The sequence below is a fragment of the Ceratotherium simum genome, chromosome 22, assembly GCF_057802395.1.
Source record: "Ceratotherium simum simum isolate JZ-2026a chromosome 22, ASM5780239v1, whole genome shotgun sequence".
Lineage (NCBI taxonomy): Eukaryota > Metazoa > Chordata > Mammalia > Perissodactyla > Rhinocerotidae > Ceratotherium > Ceratotherium simum.
The window spans coordinates 30992208-31009916 of NC_141921.1; the positions used below are offsets into that span (position 1 = coordinate 30992208).

Sequence of the window (17709 nt, forward strand, 5' to 3'; positions counted from 1 at the left end):
TTAAAATTCTTTTTCTTAAAGAAGGTCCCTCCAAATTGTATAAGCTTCAAGCCCCAAAATACCTGGATCCTATCAAAACACCTCTGCCCGCTATCAAATCCAAGCAGTTTAAGTAACCAGTGATCCACGGGTTAGCTCCTTTAATCCTTGTATCAACTCTGTAATGTAGATACTATTGTTATTCCCATTTACAGATGAGGAAACCGAGGCTTGGGGAACAGTCGTTGCCCAAGGTCTCACAATTAGGAAGTAGTAGATCTGGGGTTTAAAGTCTGTAGCCTGTCTCCAGAGCCCAGACCCTTAACTATAGTGCTTTTCAATGGTATATATTTGTTTTCTTGTCTACTTTTCCCACCAACCATGAGGTCCCCAAGGACACGAAGACAAGGCATTTCCATACACCCAGCACCTAGCCCAGAAGAGACATCAACACATATTGGTATGTAAGAAAAAGAAAAGCAGGCCCTGACCTCCAGGAGCTGGCCTGGCACTCACAGCTGGGCCTTGGTGTTTCCGGCTGAACATAATTTCACAGAACATCAACATCAGACAAGGCCACTCTGTGACTATGATGGATCAAGACACAAACAGGACCACTCCATAATCATGTCTGAACACAGACAAAACATGAACATGGTCCAAACCACAAAAAGGACCACGCATCCCCCTATCCTGGCTAATACTGACTATTGCTTCTTACTAATGACACCTTTAACTTTTGTCTGGTCTTCCCTCCTTCTGGATAAAATTTATTAAGATCCCCAGTCACAGAATTACCCCGACTTCTTACAGCATCTACAGAGCAAAGCCCTGCCTCCGTAAGCCCTCCCTGAAATCATCTAACAAAAGCCCAAATTCTATAAGTTCCTTCTGACACCCTCTGTCTGAGATGCCCCCAAATTTCCCCATCGTGTGCATTCTCTCTCACTGCAACGAGTATCCAAATTCTTCAATTACAGGTGTGTTTCTGGTGGTCTTTGACTGGAACAGCATTGATACAGGAATCATCCATTGATGGATCATTGAGCATAAAATATCATTGTCAAAATTTACAAAATGTTACTCCTCCAAAACTGGTTGATGATGATAGAAAGAAAAATAGTGGTTCCCTCTGAGGGATTGGGATGAGTGGTTATAAACTGAGAAGAGACACAAGGCAACCTTTTTGGGTGTAAGAAGTATTCTACATTTTGAACCAGTTGATGGTTACACCAAATATTAAAAAAAAAAAAAAAGAAGGTTAATCTGTTTACTTAACATTAGTGTACGTTACATACTTTATTGTATACATATTATACTTTGATTAAAAAAAGTGTTGTCCACCAACTTCAGCAGGTAGCGGGGAGAACAGGAAATCCAAAACTGGTCACTCAAATACCAACTTAAAGTAACTTAGCAACAAGATAAAGGCCAGAGTGGGATGGTAGCCAACTGGAAGGGAACCTTGGGCCGTTGGAAAAGATCTATGATGAAAAGGCCGGAAATTCAACTGCTTGCTGAAAACTTAAAACATTTGGGTTGTTTATCCCAGGAAAGACTAGATTGGAAGGAAATGCAATTGAACGCAAGTATTTTATTTTACAATAGGAAAGAGTTTGGGCCCAAGGGCAGATCTTCCTAACAGTGACAAAGGAGGTAAAGGAGGCTGTGACGTCCCTGTCCCTGGGAAACTTAAAACTCCATTGGCCAGCATATGTCCCCACTGTAGCCTGGTCTGGGAGTAGGAGACAGAGAAACCACCGCCAGTTGCCCCTTTCATGACTAGGGACTCTGGTTAGTCATAGTGCTCTGGGCCAGCTGCAGAGCACCGATCAACTAGCCAAAGGGAGCCACTCTCTGATCTGCCCTGAGCTTTTTATGTTCTGCCGCCACTGCCACCAACTGCAGCTTTAATTAAATCCAGAGCTTAATTACCACAGTGTGGTGCTGCCATCACTCTCTCCTGATGATTTATCTTGGCTCCTGGAAGGATGGTGGTGGTGACAGTGTGTAAGGAGGAGAGGTAAGCCTAAAGAAGTCTAAAGCCCGGACTCTGGACGCTGGTGATTTGAGGGTATGTGGGGTGGGTGGGTGGAGGGATCAGCTGTAGGACTCAGCACCTGACCTCAAAGAGCTCACAGTTTATTGGAGGGTTAAGACCTCCCACCTAGGAGATGGCACAAGGTGGTGTAAGCCCTGAAATGAGAAGTGTACACAAATACTGATAGGGGCAGAGGTCCCTTGGGACTGGAGGGATCAAGGAAGCTGCACAGAGAGGGAGGGCCTAGAGGAATTTTAAATGAAGAACAGGATTAGACAGGCCACCAGGCAGGGCAGAGCACCTAGTGGAGGGAAGAGCATGAGTAAAAGTGTGGAGGTAACAGTGAGAACTTGTTACATCTGGAGAATGGTGAGGAGGTAAACTGGGGGCAGTGCAGAAGAGAGGAGATCTCTGTCGGAGAACAGCATAAGCAACACTTCTGAGGAAGTAGGTGGGCAGCCACGTTGGGGAGAACCTTGAATGCCAAACCTAGCTGGGACTTCATTCAGTAGGTAGTAGGAAGCCGCTGAAAGTTTCTGAGCTGCCTGAATGATCCAAATTTGTTATGGAAGTTTACAAGATTCTTGAGGATGAGGCCCTGCCTACCTCCTCAGGTGTCTTCTCTGTCCATTCCATCTCTCACACGCTGTGCTCCACCCAGAGTGTAAAACATTCTTCACATTCCCTGTACTCCTGGCTAAGTCTTATTCCTTCAGTTCTCAATTTTAACAATTCTCTAAGATCTCTAAGATGCTTTGATGACACCATCCCATGTCCCCGAAGCCTGGGCAGATGCCCCCTTTCTAGGCTCCCACAACCTCCTGCGTTTCCCCTATTAGAGCACATATCACCGAGTTGTAATTATTCATTTGTCGGAATCCTTCGCTAGATTGTGAATTCTTTTGAGGCTAGGGACAGTATGTTGTTCACCACTGTGTCCTAAGAACCAGCATAGGGATGGAGGAGGGATGGAGGGGCTTGGGGAGGATCAGTGACTGCTCAGGCTCCTCCCTGTTCTCAGCCAGTGAGTCTCTGGAGAAGGACAATGGAAAATTGCAAGTGTCAACAGGTACAGGTTGGTAGGCAGTGTGCCCTTATTGTAAATTATCAGTCTCATATTAAATTATCACTCTCTAATTATGAGTACTGATAACGGAAGCAAAGTACTGGTGGAACAGTGGAACAGTGGAACACAAAACAGCCTCCATCCTCCTCTTCACCTCCCTAAGGATAAAGCAGGGTGTGGCCATTTCTAGGCACGCCTGGGAACTATTTGAGGGAGGGTGAGGCGGAGGGTTATCAACCGGGACTACAAGAAGTAACCCTCCGCTCGAGCCCTGTAATCGTGGCAGCGGCTCCTCGACCACCAGGGGGAGGAATCGCACCGCATCCTGGGCCTTGGGCGGTTTCACCCAACGACGAGGGCCGCCTAGAACTCTGGAAATTGTAGTCCCAAGGTCGTAATACGCAACTTACGCGGTGAACCTCGGCAGCGATAGTTCCGGACAGAGAGGCGGGAAATACTTTCAAGCGCCAACGTTGACTTCTGGAAACTACAACTACCAAAAGGCTACGGGCTCCTGGGCAATTTCTCGTTTCCGTCGAGCTGTCCGTCTGGGCTGCTTCTGAGAGGTCAACTTGACTGGGTAAGTTTGATTGGAGAACGCTCCGATTCTGAACTGAGGTGTCTGCAGACTCTTTCCTATTCCCGCCTGTTTGGGGGCTTCTCAATCCCAGGAACTCCACATTAATCTTTCGTCTACTCCGTTTCCTATTCAGATGCCTGCAGTATCCACTCGCACCCTTAACGTTCCCACTATCACCTCGTGCCTTCACTCGTGGCGCCCCTGGAATCCCACCCCGAGCTCTCGCTTTAGGACCCAGCCCCCACAGCCCCACCCTGAGTCCACAGCCCCACTTTAGACCCTTATAGCCCCACGCTGAGCCTACAGAATCACCTCTCTGAAACCTGGGCTTCTTTATGGCCCGCACCTTCTCTATGCTTCACTCTTACCCTCACTTTCCTGTTTTTCGTGCTGGTACAGAAGGGTTACCATGCCTTCTTCCCAATGCGCGGAAGAGCCCGGGTCCTAGTGTAGCTCTGCAGCTCTCTGGCTATATGACCTTGGGCGAATCATACAACCTCTCTGGTACTCACTCTCTTCATCTACATAATAGAGACGGCACTTGCTCTATCCATCTTAGGGTGAGGCTGTGTTGTGGAGCCGATAAGCTAATATGTGTGAAAGTGCTTTATAAACTGTAAAGCCTCCGCAAGCGAGAGAGAGAGTTTTTATTATAGTTATTAATGCTCTGGCACACTCTTATCTTGGCTGCTTTTCTAGCTCTGTCCCCTTGTTGCTCAAGCCTACCCCTTGGGCGCTTGGTGTCTCCGTTCTCCCAGAGCAGGATGGTGTTTCCTCACTTCCTCCAGAGACCCAAGGTCAGACTAATGAGCTTTAAGTCCCCGGAGAGCTTTGTCTGAAAGGAAGCCCCAGAGAAGTGCTTATCTTGGACTCGGTCCTGAAATAGCCGGTGATGAAAAGTCCACACAGCTGGCAGAGGGGCGGTGCCTGCTTACTGGAAACAGGGCCCCAGCAGGAGATGGACAGCTGCAGTGTAAGCCCTCTCTGTTCCCTCTCGGCTCTTTTGGGCCTGTTTAGTAGACTCTGGTTTTGGTAAGGGTGTCTCAGACCTGAAAAGGCTGAGAGGAAAGAATCCATTTTGCCATTTTGGTTTAATCCAGAAAGAAATGAGAGACCTTGGCTGGGTGTGATGAAAGAGACATAGCATTGTTAACTCATTGCAAACATTTTACGAGTACTTAAAATGTACCAGGCTCTAGGCAAAATCAATTTTCTTGTTTAAATTTCATTTATGAAATGTCCCCATTTTACGTATAAGGAACTTAGGCTCAGAGAGGTCATGTAGTTAGTTATGCAGTAGTCCCTCCTTATGTGCGGTTTTGCTTTCTTCGGTTTCAGTTACCCACGGTCAACCACAGTCCAAAAATATTAAGTGGAAAATTCCAGAAATAAACAATTCCTAAGTTTTAAATTGCATGCTGTTCTGAGTAGCGTGATGAAACCTTGCATGTTCCTGCTCTGTCCTGCCTGGGACGTGAATCATCCCTTTGTCCAGCGTATCCACGCTGTATTTGCTACCCACTCATTAGTCACTTAGTAGCTGTCTGGGTTATCAGATCAGCTGTTGCCATATTGCAGTGCTTGTGTTTAAGTAACCCTTATTTTTGCTTAATAATGGCCCCAAAGTGCAGAAGTAGTGATGCTGGCAATTCGGATATGCCAAAGAGAAGCCGTAAAGTGCTTCCTTTATGTGAAAGTTCTCGACTTAATAAGGAAAGAAAAATTGTATGCTGAGGTTGCTAAGATGTTTGGTAACTTTTATTATAATATATTGTTATAATTGTTCTATTTTAGTTATTGTTGTTAATCTCTTACTGTGCCTAATTTATAAATTAAACTTTATCGTAGGTATATATGAATAGGAAAAAACATAGTATATCTGTATAGGGTTCAGTACTATCTGTGGTTTCAGGCATCCACTGAGGGTCTTGGAACTTATCCCCTGTGGATAAGGGGGGACTATTGTAATAATAGTTATAATTGGATCTACCGTCTATGGTTATAGTGCCTTCTATATGTCAGCTTTACATACATTATTTCATTTAATCCTTTATTTCACCAGCAACTTCATGAGTGAGTGTTATTATTTCTATCTATAATTTATGGATAAATTATGAGAGGCTTAGAATTTAAGGAACTTGCTCAAGATCCCACAGCCAATTAAGTGGCAGAGGTGAAATTCAGACTGTGACCAAAGTCTTTCTTTTCCCACTATATCTTATTTTTAGATCAAAAAGGCAGAGATTAAAGAATTGAGAGGATTTAAATCAAAGCCAAATAAAGGAGCATTTATCGGGTCCCTTCTATGTGGGTAAAGCATGAGGAGAGATGGTTTGGTCTACAAAGAAATATAAAAGTCTTTATCTCTGTAGTATATCTGAAGAGATAAGGCATAAGTGTGTAAAAAATTAAATAGCATTCATTGAATAAGTTGATTGTGGAGACCAGTTATATGCAGGGCACTACGTTAAGCCTAGTGACTGGCAGGAACATGCTTCTGGGTGGCCATGGGGATTAAACCAATGAAATCATGGTCATTATCATTTCATTAATATGAAAGTGGTGGACTGGAACACCATATACACTCAGTACATGTTTGTTGCATGCACGCATATCTGAATAAAAGTCTTGTGTAGCATCGGGACCAGAGGGTCTCAAACCTTGCTGATCAGAAACACCTGGGAAGCTTTTAAAAACCAACTGACCTCTGGGAATGGGGGCCCTAAAATCTATATTTTTGAAAAGCTTTTTAGGTGATTGTGATGATAGGTTCAGGAACCTCTGATCTAGATTCTACTTGGACCACTTATAGGCAAGCCACTGATTGAAAACTGCTAGAATAGGTACCAATCCGAGAGCTGTCCTAAGGCAGCCTGTGAATGGGTACCGGATGGGGGATGTGGACAGTGGTTAGAGAGGAAGGAAGGTTGGAAGGACTTGGGAAAGCTTCACAGAGGACCAGAGATTTCCCTGGGCCTTGATGAATGGGGCAGGTTTGAATGGGTGGAAAGGCTTTTGGACAGGTACCACCACCACAATTGGCACCACCAATTGTTAAGATAAGGCAAGTAAAAGAAGGTAGAGACACCTGGGCTGATTTTCTTGGAAAATTCCATGGCATTTATTAGAAATGACTCTGGATGCTCTGTGTGGATGTTTCTTAGGCAAAATTTGCAAGTCAGATTGGATTTTCCCATCTCCCCATTCTACTTGGGCATCAGTGGATGCGAGCCCAGGGAATGCAGATTCAGTTTCATGTTAGCCTCATTCTGGCCAATTCTCTTCTTTAGTTTTTATTTATTTCCAAACTTAATTTAGTTGATGACCTTCCCAGAAACTTTCCAGGACTACCAGAGTTCTACTCCCCTTCTGTTTGGCTATTTTCAAGTCCACTCATCGTGATACCTGTCCCAAGCACTGTTCTCTATGCAAGGTAAGACCAAAATCTCTTCCCGTAAGAAGCTACTATTGTTCTGGTCACCCATTTCTGAAACCTGGCTCATCTTTGGCTCTTCCCTCTGCCTGGACTCCCCAAATCCACTCAGTTGCCAAATCCTATTGTTTCTACTTTTCACTCAGTCAACAAATTTCCTGGATACTGCACTAGGAGCTTTAAATGCATGATTTCGTTTTATCTCCATAGCAGCCCTGTGAAGATGGATAGTATTCTCCTTGTACAGATGGGGAATCAGGCTTAGAGAGATCAGATAACTTGCCCAAGGTAAGAAAGCTAGGCAGCAAAGGAGCTGGGGCTCAAACTTGGGTCTTTCAGACTTCATCTCTCTCATATCCATGACCTCATTTCCAGAGTAGATTCCAACTCCTTGGCCTAGCACTTGAGGGACTGCTTCCCTCCATATCTGGACACGAATTCCTTCTCTCACCTCTATCCATCACTGACTACTCGCTGTTTCTCACGTGTGCTTTCTCACCTCGGTGCGTTTGTTCACGCACTTTCTTCTACTTGAAAGTCAACTTTTCGCAGCTTCCCCTGCCCTCCACCCCCAAGCTAAAGGAGCTCGCTTTCTTGTCAGTGCTCCTGCGGTATTTTATCTGACCCTCTTTTATGACAGTTAGAACTTGCAGCTGCTTCACTGTCATGTGAGTGACATGTGTCTTGTGCCCCCCCGTAGGTCTTCCGTGTGTGTGCCCTCAAGGACGAGGGGAAAAGGTCAGGGTCTGGCACTAAGCAGCACGTGTTCAGCTTCCCTCTGGCTAATCAGTCCTCTGACTGCATCAGGAGCTTAGCTTCTTTTTAAAAAGAACTGGTTTATTTTTAAGTTTGCTTCAGAAAAACAAAATGAAGCGGTCTGTAGTAGAAAGAAAATCATTTATTATCTTCCAAAGTTAAATAGAATGACGTTAAAATTACTGGTTAGTTGGGGATTTCCATTGGAAGTTGGCAGTCAGGAGATCTATGTGTAACAATAGTTCTGCTGGTGACCTTGAGCAGCTCACTTAACCTCTTAGGACCTTGATTTCTTCATCAGTAAAGTGCATGTAGGTACTAGGGGGGTGAGTCGGGGTGGGGGTGATTGTGGGGAGGATTGACGGAAATGATCTCTAAGGTCTCTTCTTGCCCAGACATGCTTTGACTTGAACTCTCTGATCCATCCCAGAGCATCTTAAAGAAAGCAGAATAATGTAATGATTAAAAATGTGGGCCCAGGACTCTGTGTATCAGTTTAGAAGCTTTTGGCTCAAGCAGTACAAATCTGAACTCAGTTGGTTTAAACAAAAAAGGGGATTTATTGACTCATGTAACTAGAAAGTCTAGGAATTTCTAGATTTCAGGTTTCAGGTATAGTCTAATCCAGAGATTCTTAATGTCTTCACAAATATGACTCCATTTCTCTGTAATTCTTTCAGCTCTGCCATCCTCCATGGCTGCGACAGTTCAAGTGGCTACATCAGTTCAAGGCTTCCTATCTGCACATCACTCTAGTTCAAAACAAGAAAGATCTTTTCCAACCTCAACCATCAAACCAGAGTCCCGGGCTTTACTCTGATGGGACCAACTTATGTCATGTGTCAACTCTTCATCCACATACTGACCAGGGGATACCAAGGTCTGATTGGCTAAGGTCAATTAAGCCCATCTCTAGAGGTTAGGGAGTGGTCAGCCCTGCCTAAATCACAAGGCTGCTGTGTAGGAGGGCAGGATAGAACGGGTATGGAGAAGTTTGACCACGTTCTCTGCTATAGCTACATTGCCCATGATCAAATTCTGGCTCTACTAGCTATATGTTCTTGGGTAAATTACCTAACTTTGTCAAGCATCAGTTTCCTCATCTGTAAGATGAGATAACAATACATATCTCAGAGGATTGTTGTAAGGATTCAGTTAAATAATATACGTAAAGTGCTTAGTGTAGTTGCTGGCACAGAGTAAGTGTGATGATGATGATGGTGCTGGTGATGATGAGATTGAAGAGAGAGCAATGTTATTAGCCCCAATTTGGGAAGCAGCCAAGTTACAGGAATGTTATCGAGTCAGAAGTGTGCACACATGCAATGTTGAAGGCTCCTGTTTGATCTACTGCCAACATCATACTCTTCCCTATCTCTGCTCTTTTTTGCTAGAAATGCTTTCCTTCTTCTCCCCTGCCTTTCAGTCTTCCTCATATTTCGAGGCCTGGCATAAGTGCCACATTTATGGTCAACAGGTTAGGTCAGTGATTTTGTATGTGTATAACTGAGTCTGCCCATGAACAGGATCAGTAAGAGTTAGGAGCTCAGGTCTGCATTTGACAGCCCTGGCTTTGCCTCTTGTAAGTGGTGTGACTTGGGGAAGTTATCGCCTCTCTGTGCGTTAGTTTCCTCAGCTGTAAAACAGGGTCTTAATAGTACCTTCCTCAGAGAGTTGCTGAGAGAATGAAATGATGTAATGTATAGAACGAGCTTAGTTCAATGCTGACACAGTAAATAGTAGCTCTTAGTAGTTACTGTTATTTGTAGCCTCCTGAGGACAAGGTCTGTGCTGTAGTCTCTGCAGCAGTTACTGCTGTGCTGGGCACTAGTAGGTGCTGAGTAAACACTTGTTAGTGGGTTTTGAGGAGTGTGGAAGCTCTCTCTGCTTTTCACAACCGTCTCCTTGCCGCCTCCCCCGACATCAAAAATAGCAGCTCCTAGACCTTTGCAAAGTCCGTGTAGGAAAGTAGATGATGTGGAAGATTGAGTTGCAAGCAGTGAAGAAGGGGTGATAAGGAGGGTGGACGGGCGGCACATGAGACGTGTAAGCAACAGGAAACTAAGAGGGAACCAGCAAGTGGCTGTTCTGTGTTCCACCCTCTAGCCATCAAGTTCAGCGCTGCCCAAGTCATTGTTTGATTCAACTGGTGGTGAAATGGGGGTCAACCAGTCCGTGGGCTTTCCACCTGTCACAGGACCTCACCTGGTGGGCTGCGGGGATGTGATGGAGGGTCGGGGCCTCCAGGTAAGTGTCTCCGGCTCCGTCCCTGCACATCTTCGCTGCTTCCGCCTGCACTGTGACTTATCGATAGCCGTCTGATGGTGCAATTCTGAGTGGGGGAACTGAGTTAGAACTGAGTTAGAGCTGGTCTGGATTTGGTTATACAGCCCCCTGATCTGTCCTCCCTGATCTTTTTCTTCCTCTTTCCAATTAGAGACATCTCAATAGAGGTGATGGGTTCTTTTTTCAGCTAGGAGGAAAGGGCGGTTCTAGCTTCAAAGGCAGCTCTCAGATCCTCTCACTTGTCTTGAGAACAGATGCCTGATCCTGGGAAGGTTTTTGATCTCATCCTAATCTGAGTATATGAGAGGAAGAGCAGTGGACCATGTGCCGTTAGCCTTGAACTCCCTGACCTGGGTAGGAAAACAGTCTCCTTTTTCTCCTCTCCTGCCTTCCTCTGTTTTCCCCTCCTGCTTTGGTTCTGGACTTTCCCTCCATCAGTTGCTAGGTCCTTCTCTGCTGGCCCATGGACTCCCCCGCTCCCTTGTGAGAGGTGCATACTTCCTGGTAACCTCTCAGCTACTCCCATGTAAAATGAATGTGCTGTGTTCCCAAGGGCCAGCCTGGATGACTAGCCTGGGGGACCCACTGATGCCACCCCGTTCAGCACGAGGGCTAATCTCTCACTCTGGGGATGCCTCCAGGCCTGGGCTCAGGGCAAGATTTAAATCTTTCAGTGTCCTAAGCACTGAAAATATTTTGGTGTCCCCCAGCTGTAATTCAAATACAGTCAGCTCTTGTAAGCCTTACATGTAGGCTAAAAATAAAATTGCTTCTTTCTGGATTTTCTGAATGCAAAATTCAGGTATATGAATGGAAGCTTAAGTTTCTTGCTTTGGTGCCTGCTTTGCTGGTGCCCCAAACACCTGCTGAGAGTGTCTGCTGGGAAATCTAGCCGTGCTTGGGCTTCTTGCTCTGAGCAGCTGCCCTCTTCTTTCCTATAGGGGAGCTTCTTTCGACTCTTCTATCCTTGCCAAGAGGCAGAGGTGACCACGGAGCTGCCCCTGTGGATTCCCCGCTATGAATATTGCACTGGCCTGGCCAATTACCTGCAGTTTAATAAGCGCTGGGGAGGATTGCTGTTCAACCTGGCTGTGGGTAAGGACTGGCCTCACCCCAGATGCTTTCACACCTTCTTGGTTATGTTCCTAGGAGGTCCCCAGGCAGACACAGTACCTTATAGCTTACATTGTCCAGCCCTTTTGTGTGGGGCATCCATCAGCCAGTGTGGTGTAGAGAGTTGGGAGAGAATTATATGCATAAGAGCTTTGGTTGTAGAGTTAGACTGTCCTGGATTGGAATGCAGACTTGATCACTTACTAGCTGTGGGGCTTGGGCAAGTTACTTAAGCTGTCTGAATATCTGCCTTTGCAGGATGGTAGTGTGGGGTGTATGTAAAGTGTCTAGCACAGTGCTTGGGACATAGAATGTGTTCCAAAAATGGTGGCTGTTACTCGTTTGTTCAGCGTGTATTAATTCCACTCTGTGCCAGCTATAGTGTAGATCAAAGAAACATTCTTAACTATGAAGGAGCATACCGTCTCCTGCAATTCCCACCCCCAGCTCTCCCTTCTTCTGGGTAGGATCACACTGAATCATCCACTTCCCCCAAAGACTCCACCATTAGGAACTCTGCCCACTGCCTTGGCATCTCTGGGATTCACCCCGTAGTTGTTAGGTGCTTCCCCTCTGGATTTATCATCCCATTTTCTATTGTGTTCATGCTCCCTGGGGAAGAAAAGGGGAAAGAATAGGTGATTGATTGCCTTGGGCTGCTCAGGGGCGAAACATGGTTCACTAGAGAGGAGGGACACATGTCCTCACCCATGCCTGTGCCCAGGCTGCCCTTGGGATTACAGCTCTGGGGCAGCCAGAGATTCTATAGCCCATGTCTTTGCTAGGATCTTGTCGCCTGCCTGTTAGCTGGAATGGCCCCTTTAAGACAAAGGACTCTGGATACCCCTTGATCATCTTCTCCCATGGCCTGGGAGCCTTCAGGTAAGAGCTTCTCTTCCCCAGACCTTGTCATATTCCTTGCCTGGTGACAGCTGCTGAGTCTTGACTTATTCTCAAAGGGTGGAGAAACAGATATTTCCATCTGCCAGCTGTCTTTTCTACCATCTGCTTCATTCCAGAGCATTGGGTCCATCTTCTCTCAAAGGCCTTTCCCAAGCCCCTTTCACCTGCTTCACGTCCTTTTAGCAGGCTTCACGTCCTTTGCTTTGCATGTTCCAGCCTTTATATAAATAAACACTTTTAGCTTTCTTCCTGTAGAACAGCCCAGTGGCACTGTGGTGCTGGTGCAGTGGTGAATAAGATAGACGGCTCCCTGTACTCGCCTCCCCTGGACAGTTCAGCCACACCGCCTGTGCTCTGGGTGAGCTGGGACAGCTATAGAACTCTCTGAGCCTGGACTTCATCATCTGTCAAATGGGAGTGCCGCTCCCACGGGTGGTTGTGAGGATTCAGTTAGTCTGGCACCTAGTAGGTGTACGTGCATGCCAGGTCTCCTGTCCTTTTCTCTACATGGAGGAACATGGGAGGGTGGACTGTAAGATCTCTTCTACCAGACTTCAGGAAACGCTGGCCTGTGTTATAAGTCATAGCCATTCAGGATTCTTCCCATGAATTCTGATTTCTACCCCTTGGTGTGCTGGATAGCTTAATAACCATAGTACATGTGTTCCTATTTAAGCTTGTGAATGTTCTCTCTATAGGTTCATTCATCAACGTGTAAGTCTAGTTTCTGTCCCAGAGTGTTGCACATCTCGATACATCTATTTTTGCCTCCCCATCCCCCAAACCATTGTCCACACTGTAGCCAGGGAGATCTATTTTAAAACCAAATGTGAGGGGCTGCCCCGTGGCTTAGCGGTTAAGTGCTTGCGCTCCGCTGGTGGCAGCCTGGGTTCGGATCCCGGGCGCACACCGACACACTGCTTGTCTGGCCATGCTGAGGCCATGTCCCACATACAGCAACTAGAAGGATGTGCAGCTATGACATACAACTATCTACTGGGGCTTTGGGGGAAAAATAAAAAAAAAAACAACCAAGTGTGATCTTGTCATTCCAGCACCTAGAACAGTGCCCAGTAGGTGCTCAATAAATGTTTCTTGAATGAATGAATGGATGGATGGATGGATGGATGTCACTTCCCAACTTAAATATTTTTAATAGCCCTTTGCACTTTAATTCAGTTCTTGTCATAGTCTTACCTGGATGCAGGCCCAAGAGAAAGTTCCCAGCCTCGTGTCTTGCTACTCGCCCCCCTCCAGCACACTGACCTTCTTTCACTTCCGGAAAGGCACTCTGTCATTTTCTGCCTCAGGGTTTTCATCTGTGCTGTGCTTTGTGGCTGTTCCCTTTGCCGGAATATTTGCTCTTCCGCTCCTCTCTTCCTTTTTTCCCTCTCAGTCTTTTGCCTGGCTAGTTCCAAATTACCTTCAGGGTCTTGGTTTGGATGTCACTTCCTTAGAGACACCCATCCTGACCCCTATATTATATCGGGTTTTCCAATAACGTGCTTTCATGAGACAATCTGTACTTCTCAGTACTTAACATAATTGTAATGAATTAATTATTTTGTATGATTATTCTTTAATGTCTGTCTTTCCGACTAGATTGTAAGCTCCATGAATGCAGAGACCATGAGTGTCTTCTGTCTCTCCCAGTGCCTAGGACAGTACCTGGAAAGTAGTAGTTTCCTAATAAATATTTATAAGTGAAGACAAGGGCTTTGTTTTGCTAGGTTCTCATTCATTCAGCAAATGTCTGCTGAGCACCTGCTCTGGGCCAGCCCCTTAGCATGAGAAGAAAGTGGGACATATTGAGATAGACAAATCAAGGAATCTGCTTCCACTGGAGGAGCTGGAATATGGACTCCCATGACTATAGCCCGTGGCAGGAAGTGGAGAGTAGATGTGGAGATGGGGTTAGAAAGGCAAGCAGATGGTTTTCAATGTTGCTTTCTTATTCAATAAACTTAGTATCTGCCTTGTGCCAGGGCCTGTGCTGGGATGGGGTATTCAGTAGTGAATAAGATAGAGTCCCTGCCTTCAGAAGGATTGTAGTCTAGTGGGGAAAAGAAGCTAAGAAACATTTCTAAGCTCACAGGTATTTTATATAAAGAGCAGGTGAGCACATGACTGGGTGAGCCAGTTATAAATACTCTTCATTAACAGGAGTGAAATTTCTAGAAAAAGGCAGGGATGGAAAGGGACATGGTTTCCTCTCGTGGTTAAATCGGGATCTGAAATCCTTCCCATGGGTCACAGACCTATGACTTCCCACCCCAGGGAAGAGTATGTGCATTTAAATACTCCCTAACAGGTTTGCAGTGTGCCGTTGTCTCCTTTGGTTCCCACACAGTCCTGTGAGGTAGGCGAGGGGGATGCATATTTTACAGATGAGCACACAGGCTCTGAAAGGCAGACTTGCTCAAGGTTGCACAGTTTGAACTGGTTAGGGATCAGAAATCTCTCTGGCTCTTTAAGTTCAGTTCACGGCCTCCCCCAGAGAAGTGGGAGAAGGTGAAAAGAAGCTTAAGAAACTGACTTTCCTGAATCAGTTAGGATCCAGGCAAGTTGTATTTAACAGAAAAACCCCAAACAATAGTTACCTAAGTAATATAAAACTTGTATCTTGCTCAGATAAAAGAAAGCTGGAGGTAGACAGAGCTGATATAGTAGTTCCACAAAGTTATCAGAGAACCAGACTTGTTTTATAATCTTGCTCTGTCACATGTGGCTTCCATTTCTAAAGCTATCTAATGACCCAAGGTGGTTGCTTTAGCTCCAGCCAATACATCCACATTCCAGGCAGGAGGAAGCGAGAACTCTCCTGAAAGTTCTATATAAAACAGCACAACTGCTTACATCCCATTGACTAGAGCTGCTCTCTCCATTATAATAACTTCTAGCCACTTGTGGCTGTTGAACATTTGAAATATGGCTGGTCGAAACTGAGATGTGCTGTAAGTATAAAATACACATTAGATTCAAAGACCTCATATGAAAAAGAAGAAAGTATTTCATTAATTTTTAAATTTTGGTTATATGTTGAAATGATAATGTTTTGGCTGTATTGGGTTAAATAAAATATATTATTAAAATTAATTCTGTTTCTTTTTACTTTTTAAGATATATCTATTAGAAAATTTTAAATTACTTATGAGAGTGGCATTATATTTCTGTTGCTGGGCTAGAACTTAATCATGCAGACAAACCTGGCTGCAGGGGAGGCTGGGAAATGTCATACTTTGGTAGTATGACAGTGTGTCTTCAGCTGAAAATCAGATTCTGTTATTAAGGAGGAAGGCAAAAATACATGTTTGTAGTAGACAGTAATGTCTGCCATATTCCTTTTTTTCTGGAAAGTTGGAGGACAGACAAAAAAATCCACATGCTAAATCACAGGTACGTATTTGCATATTTAAAGAAATATTTGCATATTTAAAGAAATAGCCAGAGCGGCCAGCCCTGTGGCAGAGCAGTTAGGTTCGCACGCTCCGCTTAGGTGGCCTGGGGTTCACAGGTTCGGATCCCAGGCACAGACTGATGCACCGCTTGTCAAGACATGATGTGGCGGCATCCCATATAAAGAGGAGGAAAATGGGCATAGATCTTGGACCAGGGCCAACCTTCCTCAGCAAAAAGAGGAAGATTGGCAATGGATGTTGGCTCAGTGCTAGTCGTCCTCACAAAAAAAAAAAAAAGAAAGAAATAGCCGGAGTCCCTGTCTTCAAGGAGCTTACCAACTAACTTGGGAGACATGCAATATATAGACAATAAAAATGCAGTTGTTGGAAGTAGCCAAACTATATGGGGATGGGGGGGGTGGGGGTGGAGGAGATGAGTCAGTGTATGGGGTGGGAAAACACCATGGATTGATTGCATGTGCTTCCTGGAGGAGGACACTTGGAGCCTTGGTGAGAAAAGGGGTACGCTGGCTGGAGAAACACCTTGAGAAGGCTGCTACAAATGCAACTTCCTCTATTCAATCTTCTGAGATGGCCGCTAGCAGAGCATGATTGGAGTGAGGGCTAAGGGTGAGCCATTTTGATCACTTCTGTGTTCCCTCCTGAATCTCTAGGACACTGTATTCAGCGTTCTGCATGGAGCTGGCCTCCCATGGCTTTGTGGTTGCTGTACCAGAGCACAGGTGAGGGATGACAGTGATAATGAACTGTCATGGCTGAGTGCCTGCGGTGGGCTAGGATATAGGCTAGTCCCCTATCGATACATTGTTTCCAATCCTCACAACAGCCAAGCAAGGTGGCTATTATACCCATTTTAAAGGTGTGGAAACTAAAGTTCAAAGACGTTAAATAACTTGCTGAATGTGCCATAGCTGAGTTGGGGTTCAAACCCAGGTGAGTCTCCAAAATCCCTGTTTTTCCTACTCTCCTATGCATGCCCTCAGATCTTTTTCCCTGCTAGCCAAAGGATGATCTAGAGTGTCTTGGCTGAAAAGGAGGATTTGGTAAAGGGGAGAAGCTATTTCTAAGCTCAAGAGTGTCTTCTGGTTTCTCTCTGGTGGCATGTGTATTTCAGGGACGGGTCAGCTGCGGCCACCTGTTTCTGCAAGCAGGCCCCCGAGGAGAACCAGCCCACTACTGAGTCGCTGGAGGAGGAATGGATCCCCTACCGTCCAATTGAGGAAGGGGAGAAGGAATTCCATGTTCGGAATGGCCAGGTAGGCTTGTGCCAGCTGGGGAGGGACAGTTCGTAAGCCTGTCCTCCCTATTCTGTACTCGCTAAGAAAACTTTTAACTAACCTGCTCTCTGGAAATCTCCATCACAGCGGATCTGAGCTTGCCACATCAGGAAAAGGGGGTGTTAATCAAAGCTCTTACACTTGCAAGTGACAGAAACCAACTTAAGCTTGTTAGGCAAAAAGGAGAATTGATTGGGCTTATATAAGCAGACTGTAGGGAGGGCAGGACCCCAGACTCAAATGCGTCAGGACTTGTTTTTCATTCTCATCTGTCTCTTCTAGGTCAGAACCACCACGCTTGACAGCCTGAGCTTGCGTATGTCTGACCTCACCATCTGAGAGAACAGGGCTGTTTTGGGGTTGTTCCCCCTGCCCCAAGCTGCAATATGAAAAATCCTGGAGAGAGACTCCTAGGCTGGGGAGAAGTACCAAAATGAGAAGTTCCCATCAGAAATACATTGATAGATTTTTTTAGGGGGGAGAGCAATCCTCAAAAGTCAGGGTTAACAGGAGAAGTGGGGGCAAGTAAGTGCTAGGCAGATAAAAACAATAGATGTGTGCTATGAAGGGGCAAGTAGGATCCAGTACTGGGTTGATAACATGAATCTTCTTATTTCCAACTGTTTTTAAAACACTTTTGTATGCATTGTCTTATTTGTCCTGACAACTCCGTGGGTAGGTGGGTAGAGTCTGAACGGCAGGCCTGACTCCACTGTACTGCTAGGTGATGCTTATGTGAGCCGTGGCGAGGGAGCTGAGCCTTTCTCAGAATGTGGGCCCCACAGTGCTTGCTGAGATGGGGTGGGCACACTATCCTTGCATTCTTCCCTGGCTCTGTAGGGGAGTGAGATTCTCG

At 45.6% G+C, this 17709-nt stretch overlaps 1 protein-coding gene across 10 annotated transcripts in view; it reads left to right on the forward strand.

Annotated features, from left to right (window-relative positions):
• The first annotated feature begins 3484 nt into the window (after positions 1-3484).
• Positions 3485-17709, forward strand: part of PAFAH2 (platelet activating factor acetylhydrolase 2) — a 30730-nt gene continuing 16505 nt past the window's right edge. Inside the window, exons 1-10 of one of the 10 annotated variants that reach the window (XM_087446531.1) lie at positions 3702-4639; positions 6985-7099; positions 7310-7387; positions 8536-8735; positions 9962-10102; positions 11083-11236; positions 12040-12136; positions 15515-15553; positions 16230-16298; positions 16691-16832. In XM_087446531.1, the coding sequence (XP_087302657.1) occupies positions 10013-10102; positions 11083-11236; positions 12040-12136; positions 15515-15553; positions 16230-16298; positions 16691-16832 (591 nt within the window). In that variant the 5' untranslated portion in view covers positions 3702-4639; positions 6985-7099; positions 7310-7387; positions 8536-8735; positions 9962-10012. The other 9 variants (XM_087446533.1, XM_087446530.1, XM_087446532.1 and 6 more) reach the window with 9 other exon arrangements.